We start from the raw sequence: 25,810 nt of genomic DNA, 5'->3' as shown, positions 1-25,810 counted from the left end.
TACCTAGCACTTTGTACATCTCCCATCTTTGCTGCACACTCAGCTGCAAAGCAAAAAAAGATCTTGTCCCACCTTAATCAACTACATACACTGTGTCATCTCTTTCACTGCCTCCACAATCACAGAGSAGAGTAGGAGCAGCTGGGGAAGACAGACTATCGTTTCAAGAGTCCCCATATAGCAATAACAGATTATTCAGCATGAATAATAGATAGATCTGTAAGACTCAATATCTTGTCCTGACACTGTAATATATCAGGATCTCTCTGAGGAGCAATGACTGTACATTCATGCACATGAAGTGTACTATATTTTCTCTCATATCATTTGCATCTTACAGACAGACAGGTGGATTCAAATTAACACAGATCATTCATACTGGGGAAATTTTCTGTCTCCATGCAAAGTTCTATTAGCTTTCCTTAAAGCACAACACTAACTTTGGATTTGGAAGATATGGAGGGTGTATAGAAGGAAAGGGAAGAGGACATAGGTTCTATTATTTGAGTTTATTTTAGGGTCTTTTTTTTCTTAGCATGACTAAAGATTTGCACCAGTGCAGCAGGCTGTTATGGTGAAGGGGACCTGAGGAAATATCTGGACAGTCCCCTTCTCTCTCCCCTGGTCAGACCAGAAATCATGTCCCCAAAGCAGCGACCTGCTCTGAAAGGGAATTATTTTAGCCACCTGTCCAAGCACAGCCTGCTTTGCCCTTTGCAGCTCTCACCTTCCCCCTGTTCTCCAATCCTGTCCATAATGCATGTACTCCCACTCTCAGTGAGACGAGGGGCAGAACAATTCCAGGGGCAGCCACAAAAAGGAGTGCTGCTCCTTAGAAGATACCACATTTAAGATCTTCCCTGCTATGGTCTCTTGCATAGTGGAATTAACATGGTTAGAAAATGTAGTTAAGTAGAAATGACAGTAGCAGGAACAGAAATCACTGTTTCCCTCCCAAGCCCTGTCTACATTTGTCTAAGAACTACATTAATAAAAAATTACTAATAAAAATACCTGAATTCAGATACAAATTGTGTGTGTGTGTGTGTGTGTGTGTGTGTGTGTGCGCGCAAACTGGATTTTAGCAATGTTTTGCTATCAGGAACACGTTTAGGTTGTTGTTATAGTGATATCTCTTTTTTTAAATGTCAGCATATCTTAGATTAGAGCAATTAATGGCAGAGTTCCACCCATCTAGTCTCCAGCTCAGGCATGCCATCGGCAATTAAATACTAATTTAGAGAAACATTTGGTGCTGAGAAAGTTTCACAAGCAGCCTAATATAGCGACAACTCTTCTGTTTGCTRTAGAGCATGTCTAGAAAAAGCACTCTCTCTTTTGGGGACGGCACTCCTCCACGGTGTAGCTGCTATTATGTGAATTACTGTTTGTTAAACATTGCAGCATAATTAGGGATGTACAAGACACAAACACAATAAGCTGCCTTAAAAGAAAGCAAGGCTCAGAAGTGCATTTCCCTTTTTATCATTTAATTCAGCCAAGATGACTCCTGCTGCGGTCTCTCAGCTTATACACTTTAAAGGTCTACAGTTACGAAAATTCTAATATAAGCCTTTTATTACTATTTACATTTCTGGCTCCCATTGTCTCAGAAACTGCCGAGGGCAGGAGGGAGGGAAGAGTGTGTTATGGCACAAAATAAGAAACTCAAAGCAATTTCTCTACCGAATACCRGCAATACATAGAACCCGGGTGACAGGTCTTTTAAAAGCCTGTTTTAAAACAAGGTTCCTCCCTGCAGACCAGTAACAACAAGGAGTTAAATGACTCGTCTCTCAAATGACTAACATCAATCCCATCATTCCTCCTATACACAAAAAGTGGGGGTTTATAGTTTCTCCTACCAGCCGTTACCTTATAAATCCCACACAAAGGTAAGACCTTTGTTTTATTTCAATACAAATGTCTCCAGCAAATGTTTACACTACTCTTTTGAAGCTTCCTCAACCCACACCACACCCAGGCAACTACATAAAAATGCCATTTGCTTTGAATCCCAGATGCATACTTACCAAGCCATTTGTATACATTGAATTTCAACATTATGTGCTACCACAGGTTAACTCTTCTTTAATATATACACCTGTGTGTGCATGTCTAGCATATATATACTCACATATATACATATATATATGCACACTTGCACACACAGACATAGTTTATTAATGTAGCTGCCAAGTCTAATCCTACATAACTTATGCTGCTAACTCCCAAAAATGAAGCATCTTTTCCTTCAACCTTTACATTTTGAGAGTAAAGATGYTCATTTCCTTCCTAATTAAATTAAATTTGACATAACTTGAGAAGGAAATTAATGATTAAGAAAAAAAAAATTATACTAGTCAAAGCCTGCCCTAAGTATCACTAACCATGTTTAAGAAATATGGATTGTCACAATACAAATCACTGCTAAACATGGTGTTGCTCTATAGGCTTGATTTTAACATTGTACCCACTGGAATTAGAGCTCACTTTGGCCCACAATATCCAAAAACCTAATCCTGCAAATCACTCACTCTTTGAAAACAGCTTATTACTGTATGGGCTATGCCAAAACTCATTAAATAACTGGAAGAATTCCCAGAGGCTTCAGCATACTTTGGATTAAAGATCTACATTTCAGTTAAATATAGCAGGACAATGATTGCACGCAAGTACACAACAACGGCTCAGCACACAATTCCYGCACTCACTGAAAAACATCTGCCAGCACCTGCCTGAAAACACAGCCACCAACACATCTGTCTATTGCATGTCCAAGCTGCAGTGTTCAGGAGAAATCTGCAGTCTCTTGGTATCGCTGAAAACTGTTTGTATCTTTAAGGTGACATTTTTTGTTACCACCYTTGATTTTAAGGTATAAAGCACTTTCCATAAAAATATACAATTAATTATTTCAGAAGTAACACCATTATAGCCAATTTAAATGAGCTAAATACCTATTAGAGAAAAGGCATCTCTCAAGGAGCTGGTATGATTTATGACAAATATATTATCCTTTGACCAAGAGAATTCTGGCTCTTTAAATATGCKTCTTTCAAACTAATTTCTGTCAGCAATAACACTGCAAGTAGACAGATGACTATCTATCAAAAATTAATCTGAGCTCTGTTCAAGAGCCTTCAYTAGAACTTTAACTGAACAGATGCTGCAGCAAAATCTCCTATAGGCASCAGCAAGGCAAGTACCTAGCTTCTAACATAGTATAAAGACACTTTTAAGAATAGTTAAAAGGTCAGCCAGTTCTTGTTAATTGTTATCTGTTTCCTCATCTTTTTTTTAAAGAGCTCCTTTACAAATCCCAAACAGCATTTGGGTTCAACCAAAGGGAGACAACAAACCCCCTTACCCATAAGTGTTGCATATTTATAACAGAATTAAATATGGGAGGGAAACAAAGATGGATTGTACAAAACTGTTCTTCTCTTCCTACCATTGCTCCCTTACAGCAATATTTTTGTCTTAAGAAAGCACTGAGTTTAACATGGCYATAGAGCCTTCCCCTCCTTTCCCTGTATCCTGCTCTGAACCACAAGCCCCACARTGACCTCTAGATAACGGCCCCAGCAGAACAGGATATTGTTCTAGAAAAGGGTAAGGATGTGCCACAACTAWTTCTGCTCTGCCAGAAGGCAAGGGGGCTGCTGCTGTCAACCAGACACAGCAGAGAAAACACTCGCAGAGTGCTGTTTCTGACCTTGGTGCTGTTTTCTTAGTCCACAGAAAAAAAAASTGTGATTAGTCCATAGCTGACATGCACTGTACAAGATTTCCTTTCCATTGACTTGTTCTGCCAAGGAGCAGTTGGAAGATGACATTCCAAGCATGGTGAACTGGAGCCAACAGCACAGYTCCACTGACATCMCTGGGACAACAGAGAGAKACCTGTACCTGCACACTCTGAATTCCTCTTTCTTCCACTAAGACCAACATGAAATGCTGCCTTACCAACCTTTCACAGGCAGATTCTGGCTGCCACACCCATTTCTCTTATACTCTCATTCTGACGGGTTTCGAGGGGAGGGCMTGCTCTGCGCTTGTATGTGAGAGGAAAAGTCTGACTTCAAATGAGGAGAAAAATGGCTTTAAACCAGCTGCCATCCAGGTAGAGTAGGAAAGTGACAAAACTGATGCTCAAGATAGGGATTCTTCCTAGATGCAGGATTTAGTCTCCCAGAAGAGAGRGGGATATTTGGTTAGGTGATTTCTGCTACTTCTGTTTGATTTTCCACATCACTCCACCGTGCATTTCCAACAAGAAGTTTGGTTTCTTTGCTTCTTCCAGAGCCAGTAGAGTGCTTCATCACATCCCATCTCAGAGGCCCTGAAAAGAACTGTTGTGTGTCACTTTTATCTGACTTGGAAAATAAAGGCCTTTGTGCCTCTGAGGGGGTTAAATTTTAATCTTGAAATTGTGGTGAAAATGGAAAACAACACTGAACAGAAACAATGGAGCCAGTTAAAAGATCATCATTCAAAAAGCTTAGGAAAAGAGAGTYTGTAATTATGCCTTGAAATTCTTCATCTCCCTTGGATGAGGTAATTGCTGAAGAAAAAACAGCCTTCAGTGACGTGCCTCAGAACCCACAGCTTTCCAGTWCTGCAGGGGCATCCTATGGGAATCCTCAAACCCAGTGTAACTAGYTATTGTATTAGACTCTCCAACAGGAACAGTGTGTACACATACGTGTGTGTGGGGAAGGAAACACTTCAGTGCAGACAAGGCGATAAGCTTTCACACACAACCTGATTTATGCTTGATAGCCCAGCACTAAGGCATGCTATGAATCTTCTTTTATCGATACAGTTGCAGTTCAAGCTCATAAAAGATCAGATATTTGATAGCTATCCCTCAAAATAAATATGCATAAGACAATTTGCATTTTAATAATTATTTCCTGCAGAAATACAAGCAGCTTTAATTTCAATCCTGATGYTTTTTTAATCCAGCACGAGTCTTTATTTTAAAATCTTAGCTYGTTGTATTTCCAGTGATCATTGCAAGAGTATTGTTCTTAATATGCTGGCACCCAAGGCAAGAGCAAGGTGTGAGATTAGAACAAAAATGTCCGAGGTTAACACCCAACAGCAGTGGAAGTGACTTTCTTACTTGTAGATCAACATGGTGTCTTGCTAAGTCTGACTTGGAGCTGCAAATGCAAATGTGTTACAGAAGTGCCAGCCCTGGCACAAGACGGTCATGCTCCACAGTGCTRCTGTAAAGGTCTTTGAGAAAAGAGTGTCATGTTGGAGATCCCAAATCTGTATCTGCTTGTACTATGATCACAAACACACAACAGTCACCTGCTGTGACTGCAGAGGACAACATACWGCTGCATTTTGAAATGAAAAAACAATAGGGAAATATCTGGGGCGGTGACAATGTAATCATTACAAGAGTAAATATAGCACCATTAGCAACTGGGCCAAGTACAACTCTGTTTACCAAGGCCTGCTTTTGAAAGAACTGGGTGTTTTTCAGAACTGTTGTCTTTTCCTTTAAGATGCGCATCAGAGATGAAAATCTGTTACTATAAAGATCAGCGCCTTTATTCAGTGAGTCAGGACAGTGAGTGTTAATGGTACCACTCAGTGYTGGATACAATTTCTCAGAGGACTCCCTCACACCATGCAATCTCTCTAATGCTGTTAGAAATGCAGTGGGCAATGATGCATGAAGATGTCTCTGTATTTGAAAGATTCATAGCATTGCTTGAACRTTGGGCATTTTGTATTCAGCATGAAAACAGTATGAGGAGCTGGCCAAGCTCAGTGTTTGCTGTTGATTAACTCYACATCCCCAAGAGTACTGCATTACCCCACTCATTTTACACAGCCTATTTCCCTTGTTGTTTGCTTTCCGGGGGGCCAACTTCTTCTTATAATTACCGGCAGTTTTTCATTTCTCCCACACTAGTCAATGCAGCTGAAGCACTCTGGCAGCCTTTGTAAAACCTTATCTGTAAGAAACTAGTTAAGGTGTTCTGATGCCCTGGTTTATAGGTCCACTTAACAGTCACATTCCTGAATGGAAAACCCCATGCCTGAGGGTACTTGACCATTTGARAAGAAAAAGGTAAAGCAAAGCCTCACTCCTCAAAAATACATTCATTACCAATTGCAAAGTCAGTCTGTGTAACAACATAAAAAATAATGGCACCAACATAAGGGAAAGCATAGTCTAACTTACAGAATATTGATTACTAGAGACATTTATAGTGCAGAAAGGAAGTTGATAATTTAGAAAAAGAAATAATTCAGCTTGTGTCTGACACCTGACTTTGCAAATAGGAAAAGATCTTTCATTGTTTCTCTGCCTGGGCACATACCAACAAGCCCTCTTATTCKTCAGAAAGGAGAGAAATGAACAGTGCCTGACCATGGATGGTAATTATAAAGGGATACCATCTGTATGGCTTTTCCTCACCTTTGCCTCCTCATTGACATCCCAAGTAAAGGACACAGCATTGAATGCAATTTCTTCAATATTCCCAATGGTATTGAAACTCTCCTTATAATCAGCTGTAAGAAAAAAACAAACAAAATATTCATGAAGAGATCTGAACTTTCTGTTTTATAACTCATAGTACATATTTGCTTTTTCAGCTGGGTTGTCTAGCGTGTCAAAACTACCTCTTGTGTTGTTTATGATTAATTATGAATAATCTTAATTACAAAGGGGTAATATAATGCAACTTGAGTCTTATGCATGGTATATCACTAGCTAACATTCTTGCAAAATAGTGCTCTCAAAAAGAAGTGTGACTACTGGCAATGAGTCCATGCATTCATTAGCTTGGCCCAGGAATAGCCAAAACTGGAAAATTAACTGAAAACTACTGAACATTTAAAGGGACTGTTCGAACCTTGACATTAAGAAAATAATATTATGGTAAATCCTAAAGAAGCGTTCTAAAAGTCTAAGAGCTATCACTGGAGGAAATCATCAGTGTGTATTTCAACTTTCCCTGGAATTACTGCACTGGATGCTGGATTAATATTTATATATTATTAAAAACAAATCCAAAAACCCCACAAAAATCCAAACCAACAAAAAAAAATCTCCCACAAAGAACCAAAACCACCAAGATTCTTTTCCCAAAGTATGTACACTATTACAACTGCAAACAAACAACAAAAAAAAGCTTTGATTTGTCTGACTACAAAAGCTCCACTTTCTTCTCACTTCTTCCCCAAGTGTGGTTATTATTATCATCAATAAACTAGCATTTTGGAAGGAAAGCAAAGCAAAAGGGAGGAAGATTTCAAAGTTAACCAMCCCTCCCCCAAAAACTGTAAGAGTGGAAAACTATGTAAAGCAGACAACTCCAAAGTCTTTTTTATAATTGAAAAGAGGAACAAGCACTGCTTTTCTCTCCCTWTGTGGGACAGTTTAACACATTTTCTTCTTTTTGATGACAGATTAGGAGAGATACCAGGTAATACCCACTTGATTAAAGGAACCTCCAGATTGCTCATGCAAATGGAACAACTCTCTCTGGGACAAACATTTCCTAAGAATCCCTTAAGGACTGTAATTGGACTCAGTGCCAGAGGGCTGAGATTACACACTTCRTCTAAAGGTTTCCCAAATCTGTGCCTCAGAAGCATCCTGGTTCTTTGCTTTGTAATGAGTTATAGGAAGAAGATGTTTTTGTATATTGTGAGACACACAAATGGTTTCAATATTCATTTCCTTTGCCTAAACTGCTCATCTCTAAAAAATTATTTCTAGGTAATAACTGCTTTAAAAACATTTACAGCAAAATATTGTTGCAAGAATTATTTTACCTTTCAGACATTAAATCAGTATATTTTTTTTCCTTTSAAACACAAGAACACTGGCATCTCATGGGGTAAGGGAAATTGTGTCCCTGGGACACATGAATGATTTTGAATCCAGTAAAAAAATCACTATTCAGACCACAGAACAGCATGAGATATTTGGTGATRCAGCAAATTACAGTATTTGAGAGGGAAGGCAGGCTGTTTATCCCCACCTTGAACTCAGATCTTCTTTCTCACTGAAGTCATTGGCTTCACTATCTAAATTCAGTGTGAGAATGCAAATGTGGGGAATTAGAAGACACATAAGTAGTTTAATATGCGTGTGCACACATCCACCCACCTCTTAAATTTATGATTCACCAGAAAGTGCCTCGTGCAACTGACTGCTGCCTATGGGCGTGCTATGTAGGTGCACTTTGGAAAGACATGAACAAGATGTCTCGTAAAGACACATGTTTTCTTCTAAAAGGYTGTCAGAACCTCACATCCCACCAATCCTTCCTGTCTCTCAACACATACCTCTCCTTTAATTGCCACACACAAATCTGATGGAGTGTCTATGTGACATGCTGTTAAAAAGCAGAGTTGCATCCTATTCCCCTGAATTTACAGACAATTAAATAAGGATCCTCCATTGATTAAGAAAGYATTTACATCTAAGAATATTTGGAAGCTGTTAGAGTGATTACAACTTTTCCTCTTCTCCTGCTGTGAGTTACCAGAAAGAAAAAATTGGGGTTGTTCAATATGCAAAAATTGGCTGCACAGGAATGATATCCTCTTTTGTTACATAAATAGCATATTAAACAAGGGCAAATTTTTCATGTTTAACACTAATCACGCATTACATGCCATTGTACACTTTAGTATTGCGCACATAAATAATACAAACTATCCTGAAAAAAAACACAGGTAAGTTTTTGGAACACAAAGCTTCTACACCCACCCTTCACATTCGAACCTGTTCCAGGATGTCAAATTATTGTACYTATTCTAAATAATCAGTATCTGCTGAAGTTAAGTATTGTATTCTTTATTTGATATTATTTTAAAAGCTAGTGATCCAACATCACAGCACTGTAAAACAGAGAGCAGTTTCCCCCCACTCCCCCTGTTCCTGCTAAAAAAAATAAATATGCACCTTCCTCCTTCTTCAGAAAAGTCCATTACAGCACATAGCCTAAATTTTGGAAAACACCTTACCTTCCTGCTTAACATATGTAAGTGTCAAGCCCTCAGGTTTATTCCTCAAGCACTAAGGACCTGCYTACATGTAAGTACATGTTTATCTTTCTGATATTAATGCATCTTCAGACCCGACACTGCACCTAATCATTCAACCATCCTTCCTCCCAGGAAGTGCACCAGGCAATACACAAAACAAATGAAAGCAATGACCCTTGCGTGTCTGAAGTGAAGGAGCAAGTCACTATTTCCTCTGATTTCCAAAGTGTAACTGCAGGCTGGAAGGCAGTCAGAGTAGCTCTGCCACTATGGAAAGCAGCACAAGCACAGTCCCCCCACCCATCTGAGAACTTAACAGCTGAAACCCAGAGCATCCTAAATTAATTTGATCCTCTGCTGGCTAAGGAACACATCATGATCTAGATTAAAAGTGCATTCATGGACAAATTAAAAAGGATCCACAGATGTTAAACATGCTACAAACATCAAATTAAAATAATAGTAACATCTATGTAACAGGTGATGCAGTTATAGACACTTAATTTACTTTGTTAAGCTCACGGGACCTGGACATTAACTCAGTATTCCTCATAGGACTCRTTCAGGGATCTGAATTTTTAACATAAAGGGAAATCTTCATAGAGCGATTCAATATAATTTTGCATGGAAGGGACCCCTGGAGGTTATCTGGCATAAGCAGGGCCAACTTCAAATTTGGATTAAGTTGCTCAGTTAGATCATTTAATGATAAAACTAGAAGATTTTGCTAAATGCAGCTTGATACTTGTTTGGGAAATAAAGTTGGGAACCATTCTGGCCTAATAAGCCCATTAGCCATAATGTAARTGCCAAAGACAATGAAATGTACATCAGAAATAGGTAAGAACTAAGGCCATATTCCAGTTGTTCTCAAGAAAACACTACTGAGCAACAGCTAGCTCTATTTTTTTGCAGAAAACTCTGACAAGTGCTCTATCAGAAAGTCATACTACACTGTACTTTGCTCATGTTTGCCGTCCAAATAAAGAATACACACTAGTGTGTCTCAAAAGCAGACCTATGTCAACTCCAACTAACGGAAAATTAAGACATTAACACAGGTAAACACACATGCACAGCACTTATTTGCAGAGTACTATTTTACAGAATATGTATCATAAGTTAACTTGTTGGAGCAAAGCAACTGAAATGTGCCAGGACACAAGCACAGTGGAGTCAAGAGGGTGTTGGCACTACAATGGAGCGAGCTCCTCAGCACATACTWTTGAAAGGTATGAACATTACCACTGCAAGCTTGTAAGGACTAGCACAAAAAACCAGGCAGCCTTCAGGAAGAGCTGTGACGTGGCCTACTTGTTCTTTTAATGTGTCATGATAAAGGTCATTTGGTCTGGGATGGCAGTTTTACTGCCTTAGCTACCCGAAAAGGGAAAAAGAGAAAATGGGGGGGGGCGGAGAAGGGGCTGCCAGGGGCGGGGCGGGGAGTTGGGAGAAAGAAGTTAATGAAATGGTTCAGCCAGAATAATGATGATAAGACAAGAGGCAGAGAGGAGATTCTGGAAGAGTTGCTTGGATAAAACACGCTTGACTTCAAATAACACGAGGACTTCTTGGTGGAGACTGCATCATTTTAAAATCTACAGGCACGGCAGCGATTAGGACCACTTGGGGACTGATTCCCTGCTCACCCAATTCAGTCCCTGAAGTCTCCAAATGTTCTCTACAAGTAACCGTGCTTTGGTTTCGCCCCCCTCTCTGCCCCCTCTCATTCCTCCCATTCAATGGTTTGGTTCCCTCAGGCGGTCAAAACAAGATAGACTTTGTGTGCTTTGGTCTCGCCGACTCCTCTGACTCCTTTGACTGGAATCCGTGCAGATGGCTGCATGYGTAAACTGCACGTGGGAGGGAGAAGCGCTTGATGTCTAGACACTGCCACCGATTTCAACTTCAGGCTCCTTGGCAGCAAGTACGTGTTCTTCCTCTGCTAAAATCTCCCAAGCATTCAGATAGGGCAGTTGGGGCTCAAATGGGCTGTAAATGCTTTAGCTGAGATGAAMAGTAAACAGGTCTCTCAGGACAGCACAAGATCTCTCAGGATAGCACCCAGAGCTTGCATCTTCCTCACTGCTGACACTGACTAGACTCAAACTCCGGGGGTGTAGGAGTCCTGCACGCTCCTTYGCGGTCACCACAATGACATCTTCACTCTCGGGCTGCAATTCCACATCAATTAACTAACRTAACTGTTACTGGATCAAAGACTGGATCAGCCTTTGAAAAAACAAAGGGAGCAAACACTGCCACGCCCAAGGTGGTGCAGACCTTGACTTCCCAGCTGCAGAAGGTGGTATACCACTAAATAGGCATGCAAGGGGCAGCTCTTCCATGTAACTGCTRAGAACCATTCCTTCTGCATGGTCCCTATCCTGCTCCATAGACCCCATAGTCCTCACAGGAMTGAGCCATTGCTAAAAGCTGAGTACAAGGCTTGCAGCCATTGCCGATATATTCCACCACATTCCTGTGCAAGGCACCAGGGCTTTCCATATGTAAAATCTTCGCTGAAACATCTGGAGATCCTCATACACTCACCAATGTCAAGGACTCTCTGTTTAGCTGTGTGCTGCCGGGAATGCCAGTACTTCCAATATTTCAGCTGTTCATCTCTGTTTTTATCCTCACTGAAAACAACCATGACCACACTCTACGAAAAACAAMACCAAAAGTCACATTAGTTAGAATAATTAATAGTCAGGAACACAAAAATTAAAATGTCMCATATGCCTCTAATTCCAATCTAGTCACCACCCTCTTCCCAGTACTTTGGTTGTATAAGACTGCTGGGTTTTWATTAGTCAAATATTRCAATCTACTTAAAAGACTCAAGGCRGAAGAAATGTAGTTGTAAAATAAATGCAAGGCCCAGGATTATGTTTTTGACAGTTCAAATGAAATTTAATCATATCTTAGTTTTAAAAAGTKCTCTTCCCTGGCTAAAGGCAGGACATTTTCAGTTTYAGCATACACAGTCCAAACACTCTTCTTGGGAGCAGGATTTTTTCATATATGTATTTAATGACAAACTCAGTGTAACTATTTACTGATCTTTGCTGAGGTTTTCAATTCACATTCTGAATTCTCTTTGCTTAACTGTGATTCAAAGGAAACAGAATTTTCAATGCAAAATTTTACACAAGCAATAYAGGCTTTATAAAAAAGCCCTGCTGTAGGCAAGCAAAACAGCATAAAACAATGAAAGAATGATCATACCAGTTAAAATTAATTGAAAATAAGTCACAAAGAGAACAAAAACTTCACTTTTAAATATCCTGTTCTTCCTTTAACCCCAAGACACTAAGCACAAAAAATCCACCATCAAGCTGTTTTACAAGCTGAGGAGCTGGATCACAACTGATTCACGATCTGTGTCCCTCCACAGTCACCACCATAACCCTCCATGTCCTTTGTGACCTGCATTCCACCCAGAAAAGCTGAACATCATCACCACATCTTCCACATCTATYTAGCCTTTCCCCAGGCACGAGGCAGTACACACAGTGAAGGAGTCCTGAGTTATGCCTGCACATACTGGGTGGACATCAGGCATGTGTGGCTGGCCAGCTGCTGCACTGACCAGAATGGGCCATGCACACTAGCTTTTCCACCAGGGACAGCACTAATGTTATTCTTCTGTGAAACAATTAAAGAGAACTTGTAGAGGTTTAATACATTCAAAACCTCTTGCACCTCTGTCAGCTTTGGATGGAACTGGCAATGAATTCAACAGTCACTTCAGTAGGGCCCTGGCAAACGGAACACGACTGTGAAAGTTGCACAGCATTTCACAATCTTATGTCAACTACATCCTTCAGAAGAATATGGTCTCTCCTTTCCTTTTATAATTTCCACCCTTCTGCTGCCACAGCTTCAAAGCTCACATGGCAGTGCACTGAACCAGGCATACGGGGACTGGTTTCCAGTTAGACTAGTGAGCTCCTGCCTCCTGTTTCAGCTCTACAAGTGCTAGAGCTGGAACCACAAAATGGGAAGGAASAGGTATCAGGGAAAGAGACTGTGCAGCAACAGAGAAGTCTTACATCAGATTCAGCCAACAGCCTCATGTCCTGAGGAAGCCAGGCTAAAAATTAACTGCTAATTCAGGTTTCCAAATCATTGCCTTGGTTTAGGAAGAGTCTCTCTAAACTCCATGTATGATAGAAACATATAGGTTGTTGTCTGCTTCACTGCTTACATTGACTTTCATTGGTTACTTCGACAAAAGTCACAACATTTCTAGAGTACTTCATTTATTTGGATGGAAAYGCTTTTGCAGCCTCATACATATGCAGCCCTGCCAGCTTCAGGGTAAAATTTACAGGGCTYATTGTTCATTCCAAGGTTACTGGGTTAGGATTTGTTAACTCAAAAACATTAYCAAAGAAATCAGGAGGCCCATTCACCAGGTAGATGTTGCTGAGTACACAAACTATAGTTCTCCCCAGAGAATCTAAGATGCAAACCATTCATTTTGTTATACTTCTGGATGAAAATCAAGTGAACACTCACAGTTATACAATGAAAATTATTTAAAATCTATGTTACAAAGGATGGATTCAACTCTTCATGTTTTATCTGAAATGCACTGGAAAGCAGCTGATGAATCGCATCAGTGAGTGAAGATGCACTACAGAGTAGATCTTGGATTTCTTTGCTTTAATCACGGTGGTAAGTTCACCAGTGTCAAGTGTAGTATCGATGCAATCACCATTCCACCAAAGCATAAACTGAGGCAGATATACATATCATTAACTTACAAGATCACACTGAAAAAACTGGACAGCAAACCATCAATATGACGCTCTCCCACCTCTACATTGAGCATGAGAATAAGCTTGCTCTGTCCTTCCCCCAAGAAAAAMAAATTAAAAGCCAATCAACCACAGCTGCATCTATCCACTGAACTCCATTCAGGCCTAGGAAAGAAATGGGACTATACCCTGACTTTGCTGATGGGATGCCGGAAACATTTGTTGTCACCCGTCTCACTCAGGGTGATGGCGTAGAACTGTCCTTTGTTCAAGTAGGTCATGGGTCCTTCCCCTTGCTTTTGACGCAGAGACTTGGTTGCTTCTAGCGTATACTGAAAAGTGCTGCTGAAAAGACAAGGAAAGAAACACATACAAAATCTATATCACTTTCTCCTTTTCTCTTTTATTATATAATTATTGCACCATACAAGGCATAAGAAGCTAATAATAAAATTCCAGGAAAATGTCACATGGCAATTTAAAATAGCAATTTTCTTTTTTCAACTTCATCAGAYCTCGCAATCAAGTGTAAAACTATCTGGACTGTCTCTTGGATCAAAGGCCAAATCTGTACTTTCTGTGAAAGGAACCATTATGAAGTGTAAGACTGTGTACCCCGCAATGAGAGTGCCAATTACCAGGAGGGGATTCAGTCTGATTTGCAGGAAATCATCAACTACACAGATATTTAAATTTAGAAGCATTGCAGAAAGAGAAATAAATAAATAAATGAATTTTTAAAATATACCCTACCAGAATAAAACTTGTTGCAAAAGATGGACACAGAGAATGGAAGCTTCAACTACTACTTTCAGCACAGTTCAAAGAAGAAATACAAAAAYAAGGGCCAGTAAGCTCATTTGGTTAAAGACAACATGCAAATCRAGGTTTTTATAAGCTTTCTTTTCAAAATTAGTCAGGCTGAATGAAGTGCCTACATTTAGTTTTATCTGCAATCAAGTAACCTCCCTTTAGAAAAATATCGGGGAAAAAACAGTTTGCTCTTGTGCTGAAATTTTAGATCTTAAAAAAGACCCTCCTTCACAGAAGAACTTTCCAACTTCAAAGCAGTTCTCAAACCATAAAAAGTAAAGTCTCCATTAACTAGTGAACTGTTAGCTGGMAACAATTCTCACTGAGCCTCTTCAGCCACTTTCTCCAATAACAGACTTGAACAATAATCCAACAAAAATGATGCCCACAGGTCCTCACTTTCTCTTAAATGAAAACAATGTTGATCTTGCAGAAAAAAACAAAGAATTCTTTTTTCAGAATTCACAGGAATCTAAATGCAAGGAGTGCTCATGAACTGGAGATACTGTGGAAGCATTTTCCCAAAGGTCCTAATTCAGCAAGTATTTAAGCAATGCCGGAGCAGAACCAACAGGAGGAATATGYTGGTCCAAAACAACAGTGTATCCTTAATTTTCTAATTAAAGCAAATGCTCTGGATCATCATAGTACTGCTGTACCAATATAAAAATAAAGGGGAAAAAAGGAATATTTTTAACTATCCAATGGAAAAAAGAAGACACAATAAAATATATGAATAATAATTACATTTAAATGCACATTCAAAGAGAAGGTAGGAAAAAAAACAACGGAACCACTGTCTTTCTATCCAAAAGAAGAAATTTCAGACAGTATCAATTATTAGTATCAATTACTTCATTTAGTAGCRATCATTCAACTAAATGAAGGTAACTTCTAAGTGTCTCAGCATATAAATCGAAATCCAGTAATTTTTCTCGTTGTTTAAAAGTTACAAATCAAGTAAAACTAAGGTAAAAAGCAAATACCCATCTATACCTATACAACCCACTGATGGCAGCACTGGGCTCACACAGCAAAGGCTGTCACACAGTGGGAAGGCAGCACAAAGGCATCACTGTCCCCTCTGYTATGGCTTGTGCTGGCACAGACTCCCTGTCCTGTGTACAAGGGGACAGAGGCACTGCTGATGCTGGCAAGTGTAACCCCTCTGAGTGTATTGGAAGAGCTACACCACCAGTGCTGCAGACCCAGGTCCATCCTGCTGCACCATTTGTCCTACAGATGGACAATCGTTTAGAGAAAAGGGCACAGGCCTGACTTAGTGTCACATGAAGGGGCAGCAGGTTGCGTGCTCAAGGGCATTTGACTTCTGCATTCTACCACCCTGAAAAGATTTTTCATGACATGGCTGTCAAAGTTATGCCCTTTTACCTGGGGAACCTCTCTTAACAATTTTCATCTTGCATATCTCAGAGGGGCCTCAGAGGAGTTACTAATTTAAAACAATGCTGAGGAAACGCAATAGATGAGATACAAATTGGCTAGATGTGAGAGCTAACATGAGCAAGAGAATAACAGGAGACTGATGCTTCAAGGGAGTCCTGCAGGTACCCCAGGGTGAAGAAAGGAAGGGTGGGAAGTGGACACAGGCAGCTACYTCTCACTACATTCCTGCCTGATGCCAGCCACCACATTGCAAASTTTATGCCATACCTTGTTTGTTCATAAATATATTCTTCAGCCCCCACTGACACACTCCGATACTTCTGAAAAATAAAACCAGTGAAATACTGTTTGATACAATTGAAATGCAAATACCAACAGAAGTATGCTTCTTTAAAGACAACTCAGAAAAAAACATCAACAATCTAAAACTCAAAATATCTAAAAACTGGAGTGAATATTAATACTAGTCACATTTTATATGAAGGTTAGAGGTTAACATCATAAAAAACACAATTTACTTACCTAACCTCAAAGAATTTGTTTATGCTACAGAGAACTATCAAACTAAGCACAGCTAAACAAGAAATGAAAGAAATGAGAACATTATACTTACATAATTGTTAAAATTGTGTCCAAAGACCACAARAAGAAATTGACCAGAGTCCACTACCACAGGGTTCTATAAAAATTCAATACTTTCTACAGCATAACACAACTAAGTCACTCCATAAATGTTTTGAAATTTCTAAGTATGTATTTATAATGGGTTTAGAAACTAAGTATTACGGCAAATCCAAACCCAGTCATTGTCACCAGTACTTAGGAAATATTTTGCAAGCACTTAAGAAAACTAGCAAGAACAACTCCATTCCTACTTCTAAACACTAATTTAGCGTAAGTTTATTTTGGTATGTTTTGACATTACACCTTATGGTCTCCCCACACCTGCTTCATCCAGCAGTGCCTACACAACAGCATGTGGCTGGAGAAGCAGACAGAACAGCTGGGTGAAGCATATCCTGGGATTTGGGTGGTTGAGCAAAAACAAAGGGACAGGCTCAGTGTTGAGTGAGGCTCCAGCAGGGTGTCAAAGCTTTTCCTGCTCCCATGCCACATGCATGTGAACACTTGGGACTAGAAGACACACACCTCACCTAACAACTACGGCTGTGGAGCTAAAGTTTATTGTGTCCTTTGTAAGTTAATAGGGGAGATGTCGATAGAGAGAGTGAATGCACCTAGAAAACCACTCCAGCCACTTTTGGCAAGTGGATTTGAACTGATRCTTTCTCCACAAACTGCACAGAAAGTCTAGATGACAAGTACTGCATCCAACAGGGTGCAGTAATTTAAACAATAATTTCAAGAACATTTAACCATTATAACAAAATTACATAGAGTTTGGGATGCAAAGCCAACAGATAGGTGCAAAGTTCCTTTTTACATCCAAATTTAACAAGCTGGCATGTTTGACWGCTCTCTGCACAAAGCAGATGGGCTTTTTGGGAACCTCTCTGCAGCATGTCCCGGAACTAATCAAAGTAATGAAACAGCACCCCTGGGAAAGGCATGAGTATGGTACCAGAAGAGCCATTTACCAATAACAATTTAAAATAGCTGAAATAATGTGATTTGATAATGCAGAGCAGTGTCTCTAATCCAAGGTTTGATCCTACTGATTTTACAATGGGAAGCTACATTTCTTCATTATTTATTCATTTACTTGATGTACATGTGTTTGATATCTGAAAACAGATTTCACCTCCAGACATCCTGATCTATGTTGCTCACGGAGACAATGTAGCTTTCTATAATATATGTACACAAACACACAGTAAWTTTTTCACATACACAATCAGGGCAGTTCAGACTTAATGTAGATTGCCTTGTACTTTTGTAACATTTACAATTTTGTAGAATGGGGAGGAGAAAAACCCTAGGGGAGTTTTACCATCTAATATCTCTAATTATTTGCAGAGGCACTGTCAGCTTTGAATAGTCTTTACCTTTCCACATTTCTAGCTTGTTTGCATTATTCTGCAACAGGYAAAAGCAGCCAGAGGGTACTCACCATAGTAAAACTGACTGTAAAATTACTTTGACTCAACATAATTGTAAAGTAGTTAGAGGGAGCTCTCCTTGCCTTTATTCTCCTCATTCCTGTACATATACAGAAGTTGTTCCTTGCCTGTTGAATTCTGTTCCCCTCTATTAGTCTAACTCGCTACTTTTTCTTATTTGCTTCTATTGAAAAATAGAGCTTACTGCAACAGACAGCTTCTGAATAAATTACTTGGCTTTAATCAGAAGCAGAGGCTGTCACTAATCATTTGCACTTTCAAAAGAACATCTAGAATTTCCCTGTTACAAAGTGGCTGCTATTTCTTACTGTTACCAATAGGTCTGAAGGCAGATCTCCTTAATGGAAAACAAATCTTCTTTCAGAATGACAACTATCCTCTACTTGACACAATATCCCCAAAGACAAAAAAAAAAAAAACAATATTTATTCTCAGAATTTTCAATAAGCATCTTTAAAATTGTCTTCTGAATGCCTCATGATGCCTCCCTATATTCAGAGCACCGACTGATAGGAACACACAGCAAGGAGTAGAAATTAACCTGTTGAAACAAGCATCACTGTTTTTCTAATGACCCTTGTGGATAGTTCAAATCTCCTTATCTTGTTTGCAAGCTCAAATATCCTTATCTTGTTTACAGCTTTTTATTGAGTTCTTAGATGCTAATTTGAGATGAAAAACTTACTTCTGTTCCTCCATCTTTGAAGGTGTCACTGTAGGTACTGTCAGGAGTACTGCGCTGATCATCTTTGAGATAATTTGTGTGGGGAGCAATGTTGGACACTTCATATGGTTCAAAGATAACTCCTCGGTGCTCCTCRTTTTCTCCTCTTGTGTAATGTGTTTGTGGCGTCATAAAAACAGGGGTGAATTCCTCTGCTTTAACCACAGTCACTCCTGTCCCTGTGATAGGTGTTGAAGTCCCAGACACACTTGTGTTGTATTCCCTTTTGGACGATTCCAAAGGATCTTGGTTCAAGGAAAGATTAACTGGCACTGTCTTCAGGACTTGCACACGGTTCTCTCCCCCACTTAAGTTACTCTGAGCTTCCGTSGTATTAAGACAATTTCTGTGAGACAAAACCAAAAAATGTTATGAACTGTCCTGATAGAGGCAATCTCTTCCTTGAGCAGTTAAATGGTCTTAGATGTCAGGAAAAGAGATTTTTCAATTCTGACAAGGCACTGCCATAAGAAGTAATATACTAACAAACACTAGGCAAAAGAAATTGTGAGGTAAGAGAGGTCCAGAGCCCTATTAACAAATAGGGAAAGATAATACATTTGATTTGACCCACAGTCAGTAACAGTGTTACAGAAAATTCTGAGTATCCAGGGTTGCGCTTGCCTTGGTTTATAATTCAAATGCAAAATCAATTCAGCAGTGCAACAGCCTTTCTATACAAAATAAGAATAAAGAATAAGGCAAGGTATAGATTACTCACAATAAATAATTTGTACATGAAATAGGCAGAATAYTAACAGCAAAATTCATACACTGATAGCATGTTCCTTAAGGCTGTTGGCAGGCCAGTACTGTTTGCTTAACTCTGGCACCAATGCTMTTCTAAAAGAGCAATCCCAGGAATCCCATTGTAGCAAAGTAGATCAGTAACTATAGCGGCTGCAAAGTAACCTCAGCAGCATTCCCACATCTACCCACAGTTGCTGCTGAAAGCAATCTGATTGCTGATAGTAGTTGCACTGACAAAAYTGCTAACTCATAAAAATTTTAGTAGGTGTAACACTGCTTTGTTTTCAACTCAGCAGCAATGTTCTGACACTACTGTTCCTCTCTCTTGCCTTTCCACTGAAGGCTAGTTTTGTCAATCACACTCAATTTAGGTATTTCTCTGGTCTTCGTAGAAGAAAAGCTATCCTTCAAAGAACATTTCTTAGCCTATTTTGAAACAGTAAATTTATACTACTACCTATTGAAACATTCACCTTATGAAAGGCTAGTGGAGATCATATAAGGCTGTCACAAATTAGTTACATTGAAATAAACCTTGTGTCGCTTATCTCCACCAAAAGTTTATATAGAGATACTTTCCAGCTCTTTCTGCAAAAATATACCCTCTTTCTTTTCCACAAGTCTTAATGGTAGGAGATAGCTTCCTTTTACTCAAGTCACTTCTAGCCTGCAGAGAAAAGCTGAAATCTGAGAGGAGTGAGAACAACRTTCTAAGCAGATGATTTTTAGTGCATTACTTTATTTGCTGGGCAAACCCTAAGTTAAGTTAAATATGACTACAAATGAGGTTACTGAGGCCAGACTACTCACTTCTTGCCCTCCAACAAGAAAACAAACAGCCAATAGCCAACAGTCAATAAAATCTGATTTTACTAATCCCAGCARCAGCAGCAAAACACCACCACCAAACACAGTGAAACACTCTGCTACTTTGCAAACTGCATGTTTGAGAATACTACTCATTTCTTCCAATAAATTAAAAGTAAAATGTTCTTCCCAAACARTCTTCATTCTTTTAACTCTTGAAAGAAAACCATAAACCCCTCAAGCTATCACAGTCCCTCCAGTTCACAACTGATCAACACTTTCAGTAGCTGGGTATATGATTTTGAATAATACTGTACCTTTTATCTTGGTCTTCTTGATTATCACTCACTTTGTTAACAGATAACAGCCTTTTATCTCTGGGAACCTGAGAACAACACCAGGCATGGGGTCAGGTAAATGCAACTGTCAGGCATTTGCAGCTTCAGACTGCTCTACTGCAACAACTAGAAAAATGTAACCCTATCAGTGTTGTCTAATTCACACATGCCASGAGCTGCTTTTCTTTGGGACATTGATTGGGAAAGAAAATTTCCAAAGGGAAAAAACATAGCAATTGTTTTCCTTTCTAGTTCTTGAGCACAACAGTCAGGAGCAAAGCTTTCTTCTTCATGTCCTATCTTTTGAATATCAATCTGTCGAAAAGTCAAAGCTCATTATTCCAAAAACACACACACTTTTCACTGAATAAAACAAGATGAGAAGGAAGATATGATGCTTTGAAAAGCTCTGCACTGAGACAATTTTAGCTCCGATAAAAAAGGCTTTTCAATTAAGCCATAAGCTCCMGGTTAGTCCTCCTGTTAGAAAGCAGCCTGAAGAATGCAGGACTCATACCTAGGGAAAGTTGATGTGTCCCTTGCCTGGTATGGGGACAGGTCAGGGCAAGCTGGTATGTCATCAGAAACACTGACTTCTGCTTTGCTGATTGCATCAACAGCTATGAGAAGTAAAAACCCAGTCAAATCTGCTGACAGACTCAGAATTGATCCCAAGTGACTTCAAGGATTTGTATTCCCACATACTAGTCTCCTGACAGCAGCACAGGTATGAAACCACCAAGGGCAAAGTTGCTGCCATAACCATTTTTTCTTTTCTTGCTGAACCAGCAATTTGGGAACTAAAACTTCTAATYTATCTTTTTGCACAAGAAGACATATCCACTCCATAACAGCAATTAACTCAGGACTGAACAGCAAGAGAATAGACCTAAGAATGGGCTAAAGTCATGCATTTTATCTTCGATGATTTTAAAGAAATATCAGAAAAATMTCTGACTTTGGAGGAAAAGCAGTAGTACAGTGCAATACAATAGCCAATGATAACATCACTGTATCTGCAAGACAGCAGCAGAGTCACAGAGTTCTAGCCAGMGTTTTTCTTTCTTTTAGGGACATCCTCTTTCCCTGTTAAGCATCCTTCTGGTTAAAAAAAAAAAACCTCTCATATATTTTTGAACTGGGATAAATGCCACAGTTTACATATTYTAAGTCCCCTTTTAAGATTATATATTTATCTCCAAATAAGGATCTATGTTTAGGTAAATATCACTACTAGAAAAAGTTAAAAACGAAACAGATAAATTCAAATAATTCCTATTGACTAGAAAAAGTCCTTCAAAAATATTATCCAGCATGTCAGAACAAATGAGCTAGATAATAAATAAGGKCAATTCAAGAGTCTGATGCACTGGAAGTCCTCTACACTTCCCCATTACAGCACAGAAATTAAGTTTTAAGTTCACATTTGAAAGTAACAATAAGAGTTATCATTTCTTCCCAATTTAAAACAAAAATAGTTGATTGAATGCTGGAAATGGCTTTGAGATGTTTATCACACCTTATTCCATCTGAGCCCCAAGTCTTGTAACTGCCAGGAACAAGGAACCGACATGTCTTTTAGAACACGGTTTTGAGAAGGAAAAGGACTGTTCTCTGGTCTTATTATAAAAATTCATCAGGTTAATGAACTGCTACATATAAAGACATTACTAAGACAGGAAYCAATGCTCCAGATGCTTAGACACAYCCTGAATTTTATGAATCCATATTTATTTCACAGACTCTGGCATCGTGGTAACTATGTCAAGCACAGAAAAGGACCTTTTTTGTCACCGGGAAAGGTTTTCTCTACAAACAACACACAAAAGCAAGGAACATCTCTTGAAATAAAATCAGCAAGGAAATTAAAACAATATTTAACCATAACATTAGTATATGGCATCTTTCCTACAACCCTTTCTCCAGAACACTCAATTAATGTAGCAGAGATTAAAAGAGGAGTTCRTTCTTTAAAAGCATTTGTACTAATAAATACTAGAAGCAAAGGTTTTTCATTTCCATTCCTGTTACTTCTTCAGGGAAGGGGAGCTAGCATTGCTGTGCTGGCTTTCACAGGAGATCATCTGTCCAAAGCAGCCATAGCTGGCTTCAGGAGTATGGAGATAGTTAAAGTGAAAYAAACAATTTCATTCTCTAGTTCTTGGGAGGCAACACTGATTTCACTTGCGGAGTACCAAGGGGTCAGAATGGTTTTCAGAGTGGCATTTTTGCATCACACAGACATGCATGCTGTGCATCTTCTCTAATTGCAGCAAAAATCTCAAACATAGTTTTATTTAGACACTTTCTATTTTAATTATATATATATATATATAAGATGTTATCAAAGTGTTATGTAAGGCTGTGGGTTTAGAACAGGACAAACTTCAAATGTGTCACTTCTTCCATAAATTGACTTAGATCTCTGGCTGTGTCCAGCCCCATTTCTGTCCTGCAAACTTCCAGTGCATGGGCTAGACCTCACTGTATGTTTTTATACAGCTTACTGCAATCATTATACAAACAAAAATAACATGGGAAACTGTCAGATGAGAGATACTCCAGTTAAAGAACAAACTAAAACATGTGTGGAATGAACCAGAAAAGGAGACAAACCTACAGATGGACAATGCCTCCCCTTTTATTCTTTTTAATAAACATTTCAAGTATCATCCAATGTTCTTGCAAAGGAAGAGGAAGACTACTATGCTCAAAAAGATAATATGGTAGAAAATGTAATATGGGAATTCTGATTCTGTTTTTTTCTCTCCAGAATTAAATACATCAAAACTGTTTCAGACAGGCTTCCTACAATGGAGCAGGTGTTTGATGCAAATATTAGAGAGAAAACAAGATTCAGTGACTTTCTGTCTTTGAAAACTGGCTCTTTTGATGCCTCCTAGAGCAGTCCCTGCTAGTGCAGCAGGGAGGGATAATGACAGAGTTACCTACTTTATAATAGTCATACAATAGGCCAAGAGCAGCAGCACTGTCCTCATCACCATTTATGCTCATCATAGCCTTGGTAGCTGCTGTTAGGGGATTCTCCAAATACGACTTCCAGGCTTCATCTTCACTGGTGTAGGCTCGTCTGGTGTTGAATGAAGTGTCATTTGGCACTAAGGCCACAAGTCGCTTGTTACTGCATAGACAGGAAGAATAAAATTGTGATCCAGAAGGGATTATTTGATTCAYAAGGCATGGTAAAGAACATCAAAAAGCTCAATTAAAGTTATATGATTACATCAAGCAAGTATCTCTGTATTACACTTGGTGACAAAAATATTTATCACTATTAGGTATCTTCAGCATTTAAAATTTAAATGTGTGCAGACCTTGTGATAATAATTCAAATATATTTTTACTAATATACAGATAGAGCTACCAAAATATTGTAAAACTATTTGGAAAAAAAAAAAAAAAAAAAAAAAAAAAAAAAAAAAAAAAAAAAAAAAAGAAGCAACAATATAAGAACATTTTGCCCCAGCATTTTTGCTAGATGTACACTTGATTAGGAAAAGAAAAATTCAACATTTAACTGGCATAAGCAGAAGGAATAAAAACCAAGAAAAAGTATCTAATACTAATCTAGGGTTCACCTAAAACAGTATAATTCAGTATTTCTTAACTGGGTACACCATGAAATTGAGCTATTCTCTGCTTTAGGAATGCAATGTGCCAGTAATTTCAGAGAAGTTTTCTGTAATAGGACATGAGAAATAGGTCCAGTGCGTGGAGCAGAAGYCAACGTATTTGGTCCCAATTCACACTTTATCACTCTCCGCATCTAGCTATAGACCCGTGGTAACACACACAAGACCAGTAGTGAGTGGGATTTGCAGCAAAGCAGTTTTCTCCAGCCTGAAAGTGGTACAAACTGACCAGTGCCTGTGTGTACTGCATGACAAGCTGCTGCACCACAGCAATGGCTGAAATTTCCAGTATAATGGAAATATAAATGAAGATAATAGCACCTGCTTTTGCAAACTGTTCAATAAACTTATTGATAAAAGAACTATGTTAAAAAAAAATACAGATATGTTACATAAGATAGTAGGCAAACAGATTAGGCAAGGGAAATAGTGGAGTGAGGGGTGTGCTGCTTTGCGGGTGTTACAAGAACACTGTCAAGAATTGTGGCTCAAGTTACAAGGATCACAACGAAACTTTTAACACATTACACCTTACAAATTTGAAAGCTGTGGAGTTGGCAGAATAACTAAATATAACGATTTAACCAGTGAAACTAGTAGCTATTCCTGGTGATCTTCATAAAACCACTTTTTGCTATTTTCTACCTAAAAACCAGTTCAGTAATCAGTCTCCTCTTTCTGCTCTGTCCTACCTGCAGCTGTGCCAGCTCCACAGATCTAACCCAACCAACTGCTGCTGTTGCACAGAGAGTGGCATTTAAACTGTGCAAACAAGACTTTTATTTGTTCTCAGAAATAGGATTTGATAAAAGCACAACTGAACCCACGCAGTAAATGCTCTCAGATGCCGGGAGCATGCCTTGCTTGGCCCCCAAGCAGCAGTGACCGGCAGAAGGCTGGGGCTGAGCCAGAACTCTGCTRTGGTGCAAGTCCAACCTGCAAAGTGCGTGCTCCAGTGTTTAAGGAAGAGGAGGGGGATGGTGGAGATTCTAATCTCTATGGTACAGAGCACTGTTTACAAGTTTCTTTATTTAATGAAAAACAAAATAATCCATCTGGTACAGAGCACAACTTTATGAGCTCTGTGGGGGAAGAGAGCATTTCATAGCTTCATATCAGAAAATACAGCTAACAACTACAGTACTGGTTTTATTTTCCTTTCATATAAAAACCTGGACTTTCTGAAACTTTTTTTTTTTTTTAAGACCTTTCTGGCTGGCCTTTTGCTAAAGATTTTTGTCCCTCTTGTTTCCACATAYACATTTGTATTGTTACAGGTTTGCTTCAGCAAGTGAAGCTGAGCATAAATTAGGAGCCTAAGGAAATACAGAGAGAACTGCTAGGTCTKCTTGCCTTTTCAATACCTTATTGTTAGCAACTCAAATCAGATTTGCAACAGCCCTACTGTTCGTGCCAGAGGTAGCTGAGGGCCTGT

The 25,810-nt window shown here is 39.1% G+C and overlaps 1 protein-coding gene across 5 annotated transcripts in view; it reads right to left on the bottom strand.

Annotated features, from left to right (window-relative positions):
* The window catches only part of GRHL2 (grainyhead like transcription factor 2), a 64,290-nt gene that overhangs the window by 27,671 nt on the left and 10,809 nt on the right, over nucleotides 1-25,810 (bottom strand). For 3 of the 5 annotated variants that reach the window (XM_057366287.1, XM_057366289.1, XM_057366290.1), the window contains exons 2-8: nucleotides 23,675-23,864; nucleotides 20,702-20,769; nucleotides 18,789-19,173; nucleotides 16,290-16,342; nucleotides 13,991-14,147; nucleotides 11,587-11,698; nucleotides 6,449-6,543 (exon numbers count right to left, since the gene is read on the bottom strand). In XM_057366287.1, the coding sequence (XP_057222270.1) occupies nucleotides 6,449-6,543; nucleotides 11,587-11,698; nucleotides 13,991-14,147; nucleotides 16,290-16,342; nucleotides 18,789-19,173; nucleotides 20,702-20,769; nucleotides 23,675-23,864 (1,060 nt within the window). The remainder of the gene's footprint in view (nucleotides 1-6,448; nucleotides 6,544-11,586; nucleotides 11,699-13,990; nucleotides 14,148-16,289; nucleotides 16,343-18,788; nucleotides 19,174-20,701; nucleotides 20,770-23,674; nucleotides 23,865-25,810) is intronic. The other 2 variants (XM_057366288.1, XM_057366291.1) reach the window with 2 other exon arrangements.

The sequence above is a fragment of the Malurus melanocephalus genome, unplaced genomic scaffold, assembly GCF_030028575.1.
Source record: "Malurus melanocephalus ecotype Western Australia unplaced genomic scaffold, MMel_1.1 scaffold_62, whole genome shotgun sequence".
In the NCBI taxonomy this organism is placed as follows: domain Eukaryota; kingdom Metazoa; phylum Chordata; class Aves; order Passeriformes; family Maluridae; genus Malurus; species Malurus melanocephalus.
The sequence above is the reverse complement of the archived record's forward strand: the minus strand, read 5'-3'. Positions and strand labels throughout refer to the sequence as shown.